At 39.4% G+C, this 20,124-nt stretch overlaps 1 protein-coding gene across 1 annotated transcript in view; it reads right to left on the reverse strand.

Moving 5' to 3' along the window:
• LOC110126270 (antigen WC1.1-like) overlaps positions 1 to 20,124 on the reverse strand; it is a 64,508-nt gene that overhangs the window by 36,518 nt on the left and 7,866 nt on the right. Inside the window, 6 exon segments of the mRNA XM_070453075.1 lie at positions 384 to 698; positions 775 to 867; positions 3,871 to 3,920; positions 3,922 to 4,004; positions 4,007 to 4,185; positions 4,266 to 4,574. Coding sequence (XP_070309176.1) covers positions 384 to 698; positions 775 to 867; positions 3,871 to 3,920; positions 3,922 to 4,004; positions 4,007 to 4,185; positions 4,266 to 4,574 — 1,029 coding nt within the window.

Consider the following 20,124-nt stretch of genomic DNA (forward strand, 5'->3'; position numbering starts at 1 on the left):
GCTGGACATCTAAGCTACAGAAGAGTAAGGAAACAAATATATGCTGTTTTAAACCACTAATTGGTAAATAGTTAGGGAAGCAAATCGAATTTTAAACCGTGGGTTTAAAATTCTTTTATGTAACTGGAGAGAGAGCCTTGCTTTCAACAAAAACTGTAAAAAAAACGGCTCTGCCAGGAAACACTGGGGAGAAGAAAGGACCAGATCCTCAGCGGCTGCAAGAGGAAGTGAAAACACCCCGTCTTCACGTCTGCTGGAAACACAGGCTCCATGGGGGGAAGCCTCCTTCTCAGGTCCTTTCAGCATCTCTCCCTCAGAGCTCAGACCCCATCCTCCAGGGCCCCACCCCCTCCCCCAGCCTGTGGACAGTGCGCAGCGCAGACCTGAGCAGATGACCCCCGCGTCCTGCTTGTGTCTGCAGTCGTGCTGCCCCCAGCCCCGGGAAGGGCACCTCCACACGTGAGACTCCTTTCCTGTGCAGTTCAGGTCGTCCAGCCAGATGGGCCCTGATCCCGCCCCAAAGTGAGCAGACCTCGTGGCATTGAGGGCTTCTCCACAGCCCAGCTGCCTGCACACCACGTGGGCATCGTCCAAGTCCCAGCCGTCATCACAGATGGTGCCCCAGGAGCCTTGGTCAAAGATCTCCACTCTCCCGGCGCAGGGACCGCCCCCGTCCACCAGGCGGAGCTGTCTGCTGTCTGAGGAGAGAGAAAAGAGACAATGTGGCCTTGACCTGGGGAATGAATAGGGTCTTCTGTCCTGTGGGACCCTCACCTGAACAGTAGGGGGAGCTCTCCTCTGAGGCCGCAGCGCCTGCTGGTTTAGACAGGGAGTTGTTGCACTGGGGCAGCACCTGGGTCTGGTTTCCTGAAGAAACAACAATGATCAGAAGTCTGGAAGGGCTGAAGAACAGGAAACTGAATTAAGGGAAATAATGACCTAGTGATAGAGGCTAAGATGAAAGCTCTGTTCGGTTCACTTCAGTTCAGTCGCTCAATAGTGTCCTACTCTTTGCGACCCCATGAACCGCAGCACGTGAAGTCTCCCGGTCCATCACCAACTCCTGGAGTCCACCCAAACCCATGCCCATCGAGTCGGTGATACCATCCAACGATCTCATCCTCTGTCGTCCCCTTCTCCACCCTCCCTCAATCTTTCCCAGCATCAGGGTCTTTTCAAATGGTCAGCTCTTTACATCAGGTGGCCAAAGTATTGGAGTTTCAGCTTCATCAGTCCTTCCAATGAACACCCAGGACTGATTTCCTTTAGGGTGGACTGGTTGGCTCTCCTTGCAGTCCAAGGGACTCTCAAGAGTCTTCTCCAACACCACAGTTCAAAAGCACCAGTTCTTCAGTGCTCAGCTTTCTTTACAGTCCAACTCTCACATCCATACACGACTACTGGAAAAACCATAGCCTTGACTGGACAGACCTTTGTTGGCAAAGTAACGTCTCTGCTTTTTAATATGCTGTCTAGGTTGGGTCATAACTTTCCTTCCAAGGAGTAAGTGTCTTTTAATTTCTTGGCTGCAGTCACCATCTGCAGTGATTTGGAAGCCCCAAAAAATGAAGTCAGCCACTGTTTCCACTGTTTCCCCATCTATTTGCCATGAAGTGATGGGACTGGATGCCTTGATCTTAGTTTTTTGAATGTTGAGTTTTAAGCCAACTTTTTCACTCTCCTCTTTCACTTTCATCAAGAGGCTCTTCAGTTCCTCTTTGCTTTCTGCCATAAAGGTGGTGTCAACAGCATATCTGAGATTACTGATATTTCTCCCGGCAATCTTGATTCCAGCTCGTGCTTCATCCAGACTAGCATTTCACATGATGTACTCTGCATGTAAGTTAAACAAGCAGGATGACAACATACAGCCTTGACATACTCCTTTCCCAGTTTGGAACCAGTCTGTTTTTCCATGTCCAGTTCTAACTAATGCTTCTTGATCTGCATGCAGGAGGCAGGTAAGGTGGTCTGGTATTCCCATCTCTTTAAGAATTTTCTACAGTTTGTTACGATCCACAGAGTCAAAGGTTTGGCATAGTCAATAAAGCAGAAGATGTTTTTCTGGAACTCTCTTGCTTTTTCTGTGATTCAATGGATATTAGCAATTTGATCAATATGAAAAGGCAAAACTTTTAGCTGAAGAAAAAGAATATATAATTCATTTTGCTTATGATTTTGAGTCATTGATCAGGAAAAAAACTCAGTTTGGCAGTCTTTCAGTGGGGTCTTTCAGTGCTGCAATTAGATGTCACCTGGAGCTGAAGTCATTTAAAGATTTGACTGAACTCTGGTTCTGTAAAGAAACTCCTAGAAGTGTTCTAAGGGTAAAGGAACATCATTTCTTCAACTTAATTCAGAAAGATTTTACATATTCAGGAAGAAATGGGGCAGAAGGGGAATCAAGAAGGAAAGACACTCACACATACACACAGATTAAAGCAAAATATTGATACTAACATTTAGAAACCCAGGTAAAGGTCAGAAGGGAATTTTTATATTACTTTCCCAACATTGTAATGTCTCAAATGACATCAAAATTTTAAAAATTAAAAGATGAAAACAACTCAAAGAGAATTCTTTGCCAGGATACTTTCACAAAAATACTCATAACATCAAAAATAAAATAGCTAGGAGAAATCCTAGTAGAAGATGGGCAAAATCTCTGAGAGAAATTCAAGATCTAACTGAACGGAGGGATGTATTATGTCAATGATTTGGAAAACTCAACATTGTCAAAGTCAATCACCTTCAAATTTCTTTGTCTCCTCTCAAATTTTCAAATATAATCTCAATGAAAATACCCTTCAGCTTTTCTTTTGGTGAAAAGGATAAGCTGATTTCTAAATTCATACAAAATACAAGCAACCAAGAATGATCATCACAGTTGGTAAGAAAAGCAACAAAGTTAGAGGAGTTAATATAAAGCAATTCTTGTAAATTAAAATTATTAAGACTTACTACAAAGTTTGAAACTCTGGGAGATAGTGAAGGACATGGAAGCCTGATGAACTGTAGTTCATGAGGTCACAAAGAGTCAGACATGACTTAGTGATTGAACAACAACAACGACAAAGTTATGATAATTAAGAAAATACAGTATTGGTGCGAGGATAGACAAATGATAACATGGAACAGAATAGAGAGTCTTAAAAAGGACAGACATACTTGCCCTTCTGCTTATGACGAAGGCGTCTCTGAAGTGGGGAAAAGAATCTTTTCAGAAAAAGATTGAGTCAATTGGATGTCCATATGAAACCTGACCCTTATCTTACACCGATATCAATCCCAGAAGGAATGCACAATTATATGCGAGAGAAAAATAATAAAATTTCCATAAGATACACTTGGAGAATGTTTTTATGATCTTGGAGTAGGCAAAAATTCTGTTTTACAACATCATGAGTGAATCCCAAACATAATTTTGAATCTAAGAAATTAGATACAAAAGATGCAACATACTGCATCATTTTATATAAAGTTCAAAAATTGATAAAACACTATGTTAGAAGAAGTTAGGTAAGCGGTTTTCCCTGTAGAGGAGGGAGGACACAATTACTGGGGACAACAGTGACTGTGGTGCTGGGGACATTCTCTTTGTTGCTCTGGATTGGGGTTCATACTGAGGTCTACACTTACTGCTTCTACACTGTCTTCTATGATTGTATGTAAGCAACAATGTTGCTTAAAAATATATTATTCCCCTTCACACTTCTTACCCTGACCTGAAAAATGAATGAACAATGAGAAGATCCATATTTCACCACGAGATATCTGACTTTGAAGTCCATTTTCCCTCACTCTCTGCTCTTGGGGACATTTCACTCCAGGAGCATCCTGAGTACCAGTAGCCCTTCCCCCCTCTCTTACCTGAGCAGATCACATAGGCCGTGTTGCCATGGGAACAGTCAGACCACCCAGGCAGTCACAGGACAACTCCACAGGAAGGACTCAGCCCCTGAGCAGTGAAATCGGACTGTTGAGATCTGATCACCTTCTTCCACCAAGTGTGGTCCTCTGGGGTGGAGATGGCAACTCCACAGCCGAGCTGACGACAGACAACATTGGCATTGGCCAGACTCCAGTGGGAGGCACAGAGCGCTCTCCATCGTCCAGAAATGTTCATCTCCACCTGCCCCTCACACTGAGAGGAGCCGTTTGTCATGAGCCGGACTTCTGAGTATGCTGGTAGAAGAAGACAGAGTTTCAGCAAAATCACATGAACAGGGTGTCCACAGAAATGAAAGGCCTGACCTGCATCTCACCTGAACAGACAACCTGAGCAGCTCCACTGTGGTGACACCTGCCCCCTGGACAGGGCACTCTGGGGCAGACCCGGAGCTCAGGCTCCTCCCCCTCACACCTGAACTCTTCAGCCCAGACCCGGCCATCAGACTCTCTGAAGGGCACGTGTCCCAGGACAGACACAGCCTTGCCGCATCCCAGCTCTGCACAGATGACCTGGGCAGTGGGGAGTGTGAAGTTCCCATCAGACACTGGGGTCCAGGCTTCTCCAGAATACACTTCTACTTGCCCTGAGCAAGGTCCATCCCCTCCAGCCAGACGTGCAAATCCTAAGAGCAAACAACAACAAAACCAGTGAATGTTCGTGGTACTGACTTGAAATTGCACATTACAGGCCGTGGTGTGAAAGTTTTTCTTTTTAGAAGTGGAGCATGTAGAGAGTCTTTGACAGTTAGTGTCATAATTGAATTTTCTTGAGCAGGTTTCTAAAGAAAAATCCAGGAGGATTACAATGTCAGTTTGGAATGGCTGAATCCCAAGAACATATACTTTGAGACTGGTTAGAAATCTGAATTCCTTGGTCTAGGAACCTAGAAACTACAGAGCCCAGTTCAGATCATTGGAATGGCTGAATACTGGAAACACATCTTTTAGCATTGGTTGAAGAAGTGAATTTCTCATTTAGCAACCTAGGACCTACAGATCCAAGGATAATGTATAATATGCAGGCACTTGAAAGTAGGCATATGCAGAACAGAACCCACCCAGAAGGATGTGGGCTATGAGATTAGAGACCTAGCATCCAGACAAGCTTAGAAAGCTTTCCTGGGACTTGTGGGGCTAATATTCTGATCAGTTTTCTCTCCCAGGAGCTAGTCTTCAAGTGACTTGGATGAGGGAAAGTCTTGAGGCTGGATCCATGACGGGATGCTAACCTGTAGACGGGTGACAGCTCCAGAGAAGAAATAATAGATGCTATCACTAATTCATGTTTATGTCATCACATCTTGTCTTTTCAATAGCAAAAATTCTATGAATTTCTTCAGTGACCTCAGTGGGAAAGAAGATGAATTAAGAAAACTCAGAGAGTCGTAGAGAAAGAGTCCCAGCCATCTCTCTTGAAATCCTAGGATTAGTCAAAGAACCTGGTAGATGTCTTTTCTCAGTGGGAGCTTACCAGACAGCTGAGTTGCCAGATCATCTCCTATTAAAGGTTTTTCTTCTGAAACAGGACTCATAGAAAATGCTAATTGATTTTAATACTATCATTGTACTAATTCTAACCACAGAAAAATATGCATTCTTCTCAAGTATAAATGGAATATTCTCCAGGCTAGGTTACAGATAACTCTTAACAAATTCAAAAATATTAAAATAATTCCAAGTATCCTTCAAGACCATAATGGAATGGAACTAAAACTCAGTAGTGATAAGGAAACAGGAAATTCATGAATATACAAAAATTAAACCACACACTGCTATTTTAAGATTGTTTTCTCTTTTTCTATTAAGAATGTCATTGGGATTTAGATAGGAATTGCATTAAATCTGTAGATCACTTTGACAAGTACAGGCATTTTAACAATGTTAATTCTCCCAGGCCAGAAGCACAGAATGACTTTCCATTGATCGTATTGTCTTTCATTTCTTTCATAGATGTTTTACAATTCTAAAAGAAGATGGCATGTTGAATGTTTTACAATTCTAAAAGGAGGAAGAAGAAGGAGAAGGAGGAGGAAGTGAGCAAACAAGCCATAATTTGCAGAGTTCCAAGTTGAAAAAGCATCAATATGAACAAAATATGTAAATATTTGTTGGAAACACTTGTTGAATAGGTTGTTAGCATATTACATCACCCTCTGCTCCTCCCATCTACCACTTAAGCTGCTATCCTTTTTCATTTCTCCCACTTCAGACAAGCAAACACCATTTTAAAAGATACAGATGAGGAGAAGAACCAAATTAACAAAATTAGAAATGAAAATGGAGAGATCACAACAGACAACACTGAAATACAAAGGATCATAAGAGACTACTACCAGCAGCTCTTTGCCAATAAAATGGACAACTTGGAAGAAATGGACAAGTTCTTAGAGAAGTATAACTTTCCAAAACTGAACCAGGAAGAAATAGAAGATCTTAACAAAACAATCACAAGCAAGGAAATCGAAACTGTAATCAGAAATCTTCCAGCAAACAAAAGCCCAGGACCAGATGGCTTCACAGCTGAATTCTACCAAACATTTAGAGAAGAGCTAACACCTATCTTACTCAAACTCTTCCAGAAAATTGCACAAGAAGGTAAACTTCCAAACTCATTCTATGAGGCCACCATCACCCTAATTCCAAAACCAGACAAAGATGCCACAAAAAAAGAAAACTACAGGCCGATATCACTGATGAATATAGATGCAAAAATCCTTAACAAAATTCTAGCAAACAGAATCCAACAACATATTAAAAAAATCATTCATCATGACCAAGTGGGCTTTATCCCAGGAATGCAAGGATTGTTTAATATCCGCAAGTCAATCAATGTAATACACCACATTAACAAATTGAAAGATAAAAACCATATGATTATCTCAATAGATGCAGAAAAAGCCTTTGACAAAATTCAACATCCATTTATGATTAAAACTCTCCAGAAAGCAGGAATAGAAGGAACATACCTCAACATAATAAAAGCTATATATGACAAACCCACAGCAAGCATCACCCTCAATGGTGAAAAATTGAAAGCATTTCCCCTGAAATCAGGAACAAGACAAGGGTGCCCACTCTCACCACTACTATTCAACATAGTTTTGGAAGTTTTGGCCACAGCAATCAGGGCAGAAAAAGAGGTAAAAGGAATCCAGATAGGAAAAGAAGAAGTGAAACTCTCTCTGTTTGCAGATGACATGATCCTCTACATAGAAAACCCTAAAGACTCTACCAGAAAATTACTAGAGCTAATCAATGAATACAGTCAAGTTGCAGGATATAAAATTAACACACAGAAATCTCTTGCATTCCTATACACTAACAATGAGAAAACAGAAAGAGAAATTAAGGAAACGATACCATTCACCATTGCAACAAAAAGAATAAAATACTTAGGAGTATATCTACCTAAAGAAACAAAAGACCTATACATAGAAAACTATAAAACACTGATGAAAGAAATCAAAGAGGACACAAACAGATGGAGAAATATACCGTGTTCATGGATTGGAAGAATCAATATTGTCAAAATGGCTATACTACCCAAAGTAATCTATAGATTCAATGCAATCCCTATCAAACTACCAACGGTATTTTTCACAGAACTAGAACAAATAATTTCACAATTTGTATGGAAATACAAAAAACCTCGAATAGCCAAAGTAATCCTGAGAAAGAAGAATGGAACTGGAGGAATCAACCTGCCTGACTTCAGACTCTACTACAAAGCCACAGTCATCAAGACAGTATGGTACTGGCACAAAGACAGAAATATAGATCAATGGAACAGAATAGAAAGCCCAGAGATAAATCCACAAACCTATGGTCACCTTATCTTTGACAAAGGAGGCAAGGATATACAATGGAAAAAAGACAACCTCTTTAACAAGTGGTGCTGGGAAAACTGGTCAACCACCTGTAAAAGAATGAAACTAGAACACTTTCTAACACCATACACAAAAATAAACTCAAAATGGATTAAAGATCTAAATGTAAGACCAGAAACTATAAAACTCCTAGAGGAGAACATAGGCAAAACACTCTCCGACATAAATCACAGCAGGATCCTCTATGACCCACATCCCAGAATTTTAGAAATAAAAGCAAAAATAAACAAATGGGACCTAATGAAACTTAAAAGCTTTTGCACAACAAAGGAAACTATAAGCAAGGTGAAAAGACAGCCCTCAGATTGGGAGAAAATAATAGCAAATGAAGCAACAGACAAAGGATTAATCTCAAAAATATACAAGCAACTCCTCCAGCTCAACTCCAGAAAAATAAATGACCCAATCAAAAAATGGGCCAAAGAACTCAACAGACATTTCTCCAAGGAAGACATACAGATGGCTAGCAAACACATGAAAAGATGCTCAACATCACTCATTATCAGAGAAATGCAAATCAAAACCACAATGAGGTACCATTATATGCCAGTCAGGATGGCTGCTATCCAAAAGTCTACAAGCAATAAATGCTGGAGAGGGTGTGGAGAAAAGGGAACCCTCTTACACTGTTGGTGGGAATGCAAATTAGTACAGCCACTATGGAAAACAGTCTGGAGATTTCTTAAAAAGCTGGAAATAGAACTGCCATATGACCCAGCAATCCCACTTCTGGGCATACACACCAAGGAAACCAGATCTGAAAGAGACACATGCACCCCAATGTTCATCGCAGCACTGTTTATAATAGCCAGGACATGGAAGCAACCCAGATGCCCATCAGCAGACGAATGGATGAGGAAGCTGTGGTATATATACACCATGGAATATTATTCAGCCATTAAAAAGAATTCATTTGAATCAGTTCTAATGAGATGGATGAAACTGGAGCCCATTATACAGAGTGAAGTAAGCCAGAAAGATAAAGACCATTACAGTATACTAACACATATATATGGACTTTAGAAAGATGGTAACGAGAACCCTATATGCAAAACAGAAAAAGAGACTCAGATGTATAGAACAGACTTGTGGACTCTGGGAGAAGGCGAGGGTGGGATGTTTCAAGAGAACAGCATTGAAACATGTATATTATCTAGGGTGAAACAGATCACCAGCCCAGGTTGGGTACATGAGACAAGTGCTCGGGCCTGGTGCACTGGGAAGACCCAGAGGGATCGGGTATAGAGGGAGGTGGGAGGGGGGACTGGGATGGGGAATACATGTAAATCCATGGCTAATTCATTTCAATGTATAACAAAAACTACTGTAATGATGTAATGTAATTAGCCTCCAACTAATAAAAATAAATGGAAAAATAAAAAAGTAAAAAAAAATAAAAAATAAAAAATAAAAAAAAGATACAGATGAATGGAAAAGAAAATCAGAAAGGATAGCTACTGCTGAGGAAGTAGGGTGTAGGTGGAGCATATGGCAGGCAAGGTGGGATCAAGGAAGTTTTAAAACTAAAGGAGACAAACCAAAATAAAAGTTCATTATTTGGTCATCAAAGGAACACATTTTGAACAGAATGAAGATAACCCAATGAAAAAACTTTATTTGATTCATCAAGTACAATTCCCTGATTTTTAGATGTGTTCTGATTATTTATTTCTAAAGTTCTTACTGGTAAAGGACTGCTTAGTGATGCCCAACATCCAACCAAAAAAATTATTAGAATTTCCAAAGGGGAAAAATGTAACCCATAACACATTTTTTAAAAATAATCATTTAAATCAGCTTCAGAAATTATAGAAATGATTGAATTGGCTGAAGAGATCTTTAAACCACTAATATCAATATGCTTAATGAAGAATAAAAATAAACAGGGAGGAAAACTAGGAAAAATAAACAAATGAGACTTCTAAAACTGAAAAAATATAGTATTGGAATGAACAATTATTTGGATTAATTACACAAGAGACTAGACATTGCAGAATGAAAGAATTGGGAAGTAAAACACAGCAATAGAGACTATCTAAACTGAACCAAAGAGAGCAAAAAGGCAGAAAAATATGAATTAAAACACAGTGACATGTAGTGGATAAGATAAAAATATATAAAATATGTGTATTTGGAGATTCAAAATAAGGGCTGTGTGGAAAAATACTAAGAAAAGATAAATGAAGTTTTTCCAAATTTTTTGAAAACTGTAAATCCACTGATTCGAAAAGCTAAACAAACCCCAAACAAGGTAATGAAATAATTCTCAGAAAACATGACAATGTAAATACTGAAATTCAGTGGTAAACAAATAAACAAAAATATCTTAAGATCAGCCAGGGAAATTTGACACATAATATACAGGGAACAAAAGGATAAGTGTTATTTACTGACTTTTTGTTGGAGGCAATGAAAGTCAGATGACAATATAAAAACATATTTAAAGTATTGGAGTTGGGCATTTGTTACCCTAGAACTGAATCAGCTATGAAAATACTTTTTAAAACTGAATGAAAATTAAAATGATTTCAGGTCAGTGAAAGATGATAGACTTGGAGGCCACCAGGCACACACTACACAAAACTGCCTCAGAAAGTTCCTCAAGCTAAAGGGAGATGACAGCAGATGAAAACAAGGATCCTCTCAAAGCTGCAGAGACTGTGCTAAATGCTGATTCTCTATGAGAAGATTTAAGGCAAAATATTAGCAACAAACTATAAGCTTCATAATAAATTTATAAGTAGAATGTATGACAATGATAGCACCAAAGACAAGAACAGGTAAGTGGAAGAAAACTATAGTGACTGACATTGCATGTTGTGACATAATATCATTTCGAGGTAGAATGTAATCAAAGATTAATAATTCAACATGGGCTTCCCCAGTGGTTCAGTGGTGAACAATCCATCTGCCAACGCAGGAGATGCGGTTTCGATCCCAGGTCTAGGAAAATCCCACATACCACGGAGTAACTAAGCCCATGCACCACAACTAGGGAGCCTGTGCTCTAGAGCCCAGGGGCCACGACTACTGAAGCTTGTGCACCCTAGAACTTGTGCTCCAAAACAAGAGAGGCCACCGCAATGAGAACCTCGTGCACTGCAGCTAGAGTGTAGCCTCTGATCTCTGCAACTAGAGAAAAACCCATGCATCAGTGAAGACCCAGCACAGCCAAAAATAAATAAAAATTATTTAAAATTTAAAAAAATAATTCAACATTATTATCACCTAAAAATCTGATATGATTAATAAGCCAATAGAATTTTAAGATAAAATAATAAAATATACTCAAAGATTAAAATAGGAACAAAGATATAACAAATAGCAGACAAGTACACTTAAACCCAATTATATCAATAGTTACATTAAATGTAAATAATTTAAGTACTCCAAATAAACAAGATGATAAGACCAGATAAAATAAGACAAAACAATATACTATCTATAAATTTATATATGTTTAAATATAAACACAGAAACATATTAAAAAGGTGAAAAATTATATACTATGCAAACACAAATCAGAGAAAGCTGTATACAGCATCTATATTAATATCCTACAAAGTCAGACTATAAGACAAAGAATACATTCAGAGAAAAAGAAATATTTTATGGTAATAAAATACAAAAGAAATTATATACTATCAAAACTGGTGGCTTAAAAATATAAAGTGATGCTTAGAAGAAAATTTAGAACCTTGATGCTTCCTTGATGCCTACATTAGAATAAAAATAGAAACAGAAGAAAATGATCCGAGACCCAAGAATCTATAAAAGCAACAACAATCATAATTGAAAAGCGAGAGTCATTCAGTCATGTCTGACTCTTTGTGACCCCATGGTCTATACAATCCATGAAATTCTCCAGGCCAAAATACTGGAGTGGGTAGCCTTCCCTTCTCCAGGGGATCTTCCCAACCCAAGGATCAAACCCAGGTGGCCCGCATTGCAGGTAGATTCTTTACCAGCTGAGCCACAAGGGAAGCCCAGGAATACTGAAGCCTATCCCTTCTCCAGGGGATTCTTCCCAATCCAGGAATCAAACAGGGGTCTCCTGCATTGCAGGCAGACTCTAGCAACTGAGCTATCAGAGAAGATCATAACTGAAAAAGAGGAGTGAAAACTGAGTACAGAAATCAATTAAGTAGAAAGCAAATACAAATCAAAAAAATCAACAGGGTTCATTAGTGATTCTCTTAAAAAGAACATTAACACTGATAATCTTCTAGCAAAACCACTTAAGCAAAAAGAAGGAACAAATTAACAACACCAGTAACAAAAGGAGGAATATCATTATAGATCTTTCCAACATCTAAAGATAAGAGATATGAACCAGCGTTATTCTAATTTGAAAATTTTTTTTGTAAAGTGGGCCTTGTCCTTGAAAACACATTACTTGTGAAACACAACTCACTGAAATCTGATACAAAAAAAAGAGAGAAAAATATGAGTAAACTTATATTTGTTAAATAAACAGAATCTGTATTATAAAAACTTTCCTCTAAGAAAACTGCAACCTCCTAGCACTTCCACAGAGATCAGAAATGACTGGAGGGAGGAGCCAAGATGGCGGAGGAATAGGACGGAGAGACCACTTTCTCTCCTACAAATTCATCCAAAGAACATTTGAACGCTGAGCAAATTTCACAAAACAACTTCTGATCGCTAGCAGAGGACATCAGGCGCCCAGAAAAGCAGCCCATTGTCTTCGAAGGGAGGTAGGACAAAATATATACGATAATAAGGGAGTCAAAAGAGCTACGGACGGAGACCCGTCCCGGGAAGGGAGTCTTAATAGAGGAAGTTTCCAATCACCAGGAAACCCTCTCACTGGCGGGACTGGGGGAAGTTTTCTGCATTCTAACTGGGAGGAAAAATTAAACAAGGCCCACAGATTACGGGCCTAAAAGCAACTCCCAGCAGAAAAGTACCCCAGACGCCCGTACCCGCCAGCAACAAGCGGGGCGGAACGGAGAGGAGCGGGCGGCATTGCTTAGGGTGAGGACCGGCCCGAAGACCCTGAGAGCAATCGGAGGAAGCTTTTTTAAACTGTGGGATAGCAAGGGACAAAATTAACTGGCCCGAACACACTGCCGGCGGTTCGCAAAACAAAGGGACTGAGAATCTCCAGAGAAGAGCCGGCCCATTCCCGCTGGAGGTAGGAGGCAGGGGGGAGGGGAAAAGGGCAAACTCAGCCCCTGAGAAGCCACCCCCTCCCACACTGCAAACAGGCCCCGGTTCCTATCTAAAGACTTCCTGAGACCCGACTGGCGGTGCGCGCTGGGGCCGCGGAGGGAAAAAGCACGCCGTACCCAGGGAGAGTGCGCCCAAGCCTCTGGCTGCGTGAACCGCTCAGGCCGGGGAAGGCACAAAACGCAGGAGCAACCGAATCTGCGCTTTTGTGGAGTACCCGAAAACTGGAACCGCACTCAACGCAGAGCCCGCTCCATATAGAGCAGCCGGGAGTCTGAGCAGTGTAGACGGCGAAAGCACAGACACCCGTGAGCGGGGCAAACCCAGTGTGGCCAGAACACGGTGAGTGCTATCCACACAGAGCGATATCTGTCTGCAGCGCCCCGCCCTCCCCGTAGCAGGACTGAACTGAACTAGAGAACCTAAATAAGAGATCACCTCCGCCCTCCTGTGTCAGGGCGGAAATTAGACACCAAAGAGACGGCAAACAGAAGCCAAATAAACAAAGGGAATCGCTTCAGAAAGGACCGGTGCAACAGATTAAAATCCCTGAAGGTAACACCGACTACACGGGAAGGGGCCTACAGATATCGAGAAGTGTAAGCTGGAAAGAGGAGCTATCTGAAATTGAACTGAACCTACGCTGACCGCAACAACCTCAGAGAAATTCCTTGATATATATGTACATATTTTTTTTAATTAAAAAAAAAATTTTTTTTTCTTTCTTTTTTTTAATTTTTTATTTTTTCTCTTTTATTTTCTTTTATAATTCCCTATTACTCCCCCATTACTCCTCAACTTTCATTTTCATATATTTTTACGATTTTTTTAATTAGGGAAAAAAAATTTTTTTTCTTTTTTTTTTTTTCTTTTCCTTGTTTTTCCCTCCTATTTCCTTTTAGAGTCCTCTAATACTCCTCTATTATTCCTTAACTTTCATTTTCATTTCACTATAACCTTGCCAAAAAAAAAAAAACGAGAGAGAGAAACCCTATTTTTAAACTGAACTTCATATACAGTTCTAAATTTTTTTGTGTGTTTTTGTTTTTAAATATTGTATTTCAAAGAGTCTAACCTCTACACTAGATTTTCAATCTTTGTTTTTCAGTAGTATGTGATATAAATTTTGGTCATTTAAGAATCCAATATTCAGTTCCCATTTCTATTCAGGAGTGTGGTGATACTCTCCCACTTTTGACTCTCTGTTTTCTACCTCAGAACACCTCTATTTCCTCCATTCCCCTTCTCTTCCCAATCCAACTCTGTGAATCTTTGTGGGTGTCTGGGCTACGGAGAACACTTTGGGAACAGATAACTGCGTAGATCTGTCTCTCTCCTCTTGAGTCCCCTTTTTCTCCTCCTGCTCACCTCTATCTCCTTCCTCCCTCTCCTATTCTTCATGTAACTCTGTGAACCTCTCTGGTTGTCTCTCACGGTGGAGAATCTTTTCACCATTAACCTAGAAGTTTTATTATCAGTGCTGTATAGTTGGAGAAGCCTTGAGAATATTGGAAGAATAAAACTGAAATCCAGAGGCAGGAGACTTGAGCCCAAATCCTGAGAAAACCAGAAAACTCCTGACTACATGGAACATTAAGGAATAAGAGACCATCCAAAAGCTTCCATACCTACACCAAAACCAACCACCACCCAAGAGCCAATAAGCTCCAGTACAAGACATACCACGCAAATTCTTTAGCAACGCAGGGACATAGACCTGAGTGTCAACATACAGGCTCTCCAAAGTCACACCTAACACAGAGACCCATCGCAAAACTCATTACTGGACACTCCATTGCACTCCAGAGAGAAGAAATCCAATTCCATGCACCAGAACGCTGACATAAGCTTCCCTAACCAGGAAACCTTGACAAACCAATCGTCCAACCCCACCCACTGGGTGAAACCTCCACAATAAAAAGGAATCTCAGACCACAAGAATACAGAAAGCCCACTCCAGACACAGCAATCTAAACATGATGAAAAGGCAGAGAAATACCCAACAGCTAAAGGAACATGAAAAAAGCCCACCAAGTCAAACAAAAGAGGAGGAAATAGGGAATCTACCTGAAAAAGAATTTAGAATAATGATAATAAAAATGATCCAAAATCTTGAAAACAAAATGGAGTTACAAATAAATAGCCTGGAGACAAAGATTGAGAAGATGCAAGAAAGGTTTAACAAGGACCTAGAAGAAGTAAAAAAAAGTCAATTAAAAATTAATAATGAAATAAATGAGATCAAAAACACTCTGGAGGGAACCATGAGTAGAATAACAGAGACAGAAGATAGGATAAGTGAGTTAGAAGATAAAATGGTGGAAATAAATGAAGCAGAGAGGAAAAAAAAAAAGAATCAAAAAAAATGAGGACAACCTCAGGGACCTCTGGGACAATCTGAAGCGCCCCAACATTCAAATCATAGGAGTCCCAGAAGAAGAAGACAAAAAGAAAGGCCATGAGAAGATACTCGAGGAGATAATAGCTGAAAACTTCCCTAAAATGGGGAAGGAAATAGCCACCCAAGTCCAAGAAACCCAGAGAGTCCCAAACAGGATAAACCCAAGGCGAAACACCCCAAGACACATATTAATCAAATTAACAAAGATCAAACACAAAGAACAAATATTAAAAGCAGCAAGGGAGAAACAACAAATAACACACAAAGGGATTCCCATAAGGATAACAGCTGATCTATCAATAGAAACCCTTCAGGCCAGAAGGGAATGGCAGGACATACTTAAAGTAATGAAAGAGAATAACCTACAACCTAGATTACTCTACCCAGCAAGGATCTCATTCAGATATGAAGGAGAACTCAAAAGCTTTACAGACAAGCAAAAGCTGAGAGAATTCAGCACCACCAAACCAGCTCTTCAACAAATACTAAAGGATCTTCTCTAGACAGGAAACACAGAAAGGTGGTATAAACGTGAACCCCAAACAACAAAATAAATGGCAACGGGACCATACCTATCAATAATTACCTTAAATGTAAATGGGTTGAATGCCCCAACCAAAAGACAAAGTCTGGCTGAATGGATACAAAAGCAAGACCCCTATATATGCTGTCTACAAGAGACCCACCTCAAAGCAAGGGACACATACAGACTAAAAGTGAAGGGCTGGAAAAAAATATTCCACGCAAACGGAGACCAAAAGAAAGCAGGAGTCACAATACTCATATCAGATAAAATAGACTTTCAAATTAAGTCTGTGTAAAGAGACAAAGATGGACACTACATAATGATCAAAGGATCAATCCAAGAAGAAGATATAACAATTATAAATATATATGCACCCAACATAGGAGCACCGCAATATGTAAGGCAAACACTAACGAGTATGAAAGAGGAAATTAATAGTAACACAATAATAGTAGGAGACTTTAATACCCCACTCACAACTATGGATAGATCAACTAAACAGAAAATGAACAAGGAAACACAAACTTTAACGGACACAATGGACCAGCTAGACCTAATTGACATCTATAGGACGTTTCACCCCAAAACAATCAACTTCACCTTTTTCTCAAGTGCACACGGAACCTTCTCCAGAATAGATCACATCCTGGGCCGTAAATCTAGTCTTGGTAAATTCAAAAAGATTGAAATCATTCCAGTCATCTTTTCTGACCACAGTGCAGTAAGATTAGATCTCAATTACAGGAAAAAAATTATTAAAAATTCAAACATATGGAGGCTAAACAACACGCTTCTGAATAACCAATAAATCATAGAAGAAATCAAAAAAGAAATCAAAATATGCATAGAAATGAATGAAAATGAAAATACAACAACCCAAAACCTATGGGACACTGTAAAAGCAGTGCTAAGGGGAAGATTCATAGCATTACAGGCCTACCTCAAGAAACAAGAAAAACGTCAAATAAATAACCTAACTCTACACCTAAAGCAACTAGAGGAAGAAGAAATGAAGAACCCCAGGGTTAGTAGAAGGAAAGAAATCTTAAAAATTAGGGCAGAAATAAATGCAAAAGAAACTAAAGAGATCATAGGAAAAATTAACAAAGCTAAAAGCTGGTTTTTTGAAAAAATAAACAAAATTGACAAACCATTAGCAAAACTCATTAAGAAACAAAGGGAGAAGAACCAAATTAACAAAATTAGAAATGAAAATGGAGAGATCACAACAGACAACACTGAAATACAAAGGATCATAAGAGACTACTACCAGCAGCTCTATGCCAATAAAATGGACAACTTGGAAGAAATGGACAAGTTCTTAGAGAAGTATAACTTTCCAAAACTGAACCAGGAAGAAATAGAAGATCTTAACAAAACAATCACAAGCAAGGAAATCGAAACTGTAATCAGAAATCTTCCAGCAAACAAAAGCCCAGGACCAGATGGCTTCACAGCTGAATTCTACCAAAAATTTAGAGAAGAGCTAACACCTATCTTACTCAAACTCTTCCAGAAAATTGCACAAGAAGGTAAACTTCCAAACTCATTCTATGAGGCCACCATCACCCTAATTCCAAAACCAGACAAAGATGCCACAAAAAAAGAAAACTACAGGCCGATATCACTGATGAATATAGATGCAAAAATCCTTAACAAAATTCTAGCAAACAGAATCCAACAACATATTAAAAAAATCATTCATCATGACCAAGTGGGCTTTATCCCAGGAATGCAAGGATTGTTTAATATCCGCAAGTCAATCAATGTAATACACCACATTAACAAATTGAAAGATAAAAACCATATGATTATCTCAATAGATGCAGAAAAAGCCTTTGACAAAATTCAACATCCATTTATGATTAAAACTCTCCAGAAAGCAGGAATAGAAGGAACATACCTCAACATAATAAAAGCTATATATGACAAACCCACAGCAAGCATCACCCTCAATGGTGAAAAATTGAAAGCATTTCCCCTGAAATCAGGAACAAGACAAGGGTGCCCACTCTCACCACTACTATTCAACATAGTTTTGGAAGCTTTGGCCACAGCAATCAGGGCAGAAAAAGAAGTAAAAGGAATCCAGATAGGAAAAGAAGAAGTGAAACTCTCTCTGTTTGCAGATGACATGATCCTCTACATAGAAAACCCTAAAGACTCTACCAGAAAATTACTAGAGCTAATCAATGAATACAGTCAAGTTGCAGGATATAAAATTAACACACAGAAATCTCTTGCATTCCTATACACTAACAATGAGAAAACAGAAAGAGAAATTAAGGAAACAATACCATTCACCATTGCAACAAAAAAAATAAAATACTTAGGAGTATATCTACCTAAAGAAACAAAAGACCTATACATAGAAAACTATAAAACACTGATGAAAGAAATCAAAGAGGACACAAACAGATGGAGAAATATACCGTGTTCATGGATTGGAAGAATCAATATTGTCAAAATGGCTATACTACCCAAAGTAATCTATAGATTCAATGCAATCCCTATCAAACTACCAACGGTATTTTTCACAGAACTAGAACAAATAATTTCACAATTTGTATGGAAATACAAAAAACCTCGAATAGCCAAAGTAATCCTGAGAAAGAAGAATGGAACTGGAGGAATCAATCTGCCTGACTTCAGTCTCTACTACAAAGCCACAGTCATCAAGAGAGTATGGTACTGGCACAAAGACAGAAATATAGATCAATGGAACAGAATAGAAAGCCCAGAGATAAATCCACGAACCTATGGTCACCTTATCTTCGACAAAGGAGGCAAGGATATACAATGGAAAAAAGATAACCTCTTTAACAGGTGGTGCTGGGAAAACTGGTCAACCACCTGCAAAAGAATGAAACTAGAACACTTTCTAACACCATACACAAAAATAAACTCAAAATGGATTAAAGATCTAAATGTAAGACCAGAAACTATCAAACTCCTAGAGGAGAACATAGGCAAAACACTCTCCGACATAAATCACAGCAAGATCCTCTATGACCTACATCCCAGAATTTCAGAAATAAAAGCAAAAATAAACAAATGGGACCTAATGAAACTTAAAAGCTTTTGCACAACAAAGGAAACTATAAGCAAGGTGAAAAGACAGCCCTCAGATTGGGAGAAAATAATAGCAAACGAAGCAACAGACAAAGGATTAATCTCAAAAATATACAAGCAACTCCTCCAGCTCAACTCCAGAAAAAAAATGACCCAATCAAAAAATGGGCCAAAGAACTAAACAGACATTTCTCCAAGGAAGACATACAGATGGCTAACAAACACATGAAAAGATGCTCAACATCACTCATTATCAGAGAAATGCAAATCAAAACCACAATGAGGTACCATTATATGCCAGTCAGGACGGCTGCTATCCAAAAGTCTACAAGCAATAAATGCTGGAGAGGGTGTGGAGAAAAGGGAACCCTCTTACACTGTTGGTGGGAATGCAAATTAGTACAGTCACTATGAAAAACAGTGTGGAGATTTCTTAAAAAGCTGGAAATAGAACTGCCATATGACCCAGCAATCCCACTTCTGGGCATACACACCAAGGAAACCAGATCTGAAAGAGACACGTGCACCCCAATGTTCATCGCAGCACTGTTTATAATAGCTAGGACATGGAAGCAACCCAGATGCCCATCAGCAGACGAATGGATGAGGAAGCTGTGGTATATATACACCATGGAATATTACTCAGCCATTAAAAAGAATTCATTTGAATCAGCTCTAATGAGATGGATGAAACTGGAGCCCATTATACAGAGTGAAGTAAGCCAGAAAGATAAAGACCATTACAGTATACTAACACATATATATGGACTTTAGAAAGATGGTAACGAGAACCCTATATGCAAAACAGAAAAAGAGACTCAGATGTATAGAACAGACTTGTGGACTCTGGGAGAAGGCGAGGGTGGGATGTTTCAAGAGAACAGCATTGAAACATGTGTATTATCTAGGGTGAAACAGATCACCAGCCCAGGTTGGGTACATGAGACAAGTGCTCGGGCCTGGTGCACTGGGAAGACCCAGAGGGATCGGGTGGAGAGGGAGGTGGGAGGGGGGACTGGGATGGGGAATACATGTAAATCCATGGCTAATTCATTTCAATGTATAACAAAAACTACTGTAATGATGTAAAGTAA

The sequence above is a fragment of the Odocoileus virginianus genome, chromosome 23 (assembly GCF_023699985.2).
Source record: "Odocoileus virginianus isolate 20LAN1187 ecotype Illinois chromosome 23, Ovbor_1.2, whole genome shotgun sequence".
NCBI classification, from domain to species: domain Eukaryota; kingdom Metazoa; phylum Chordata; class Mammalia; order Artiodactyla; family Cervidae; genus Odocoileus; species Odocoileus virginianus.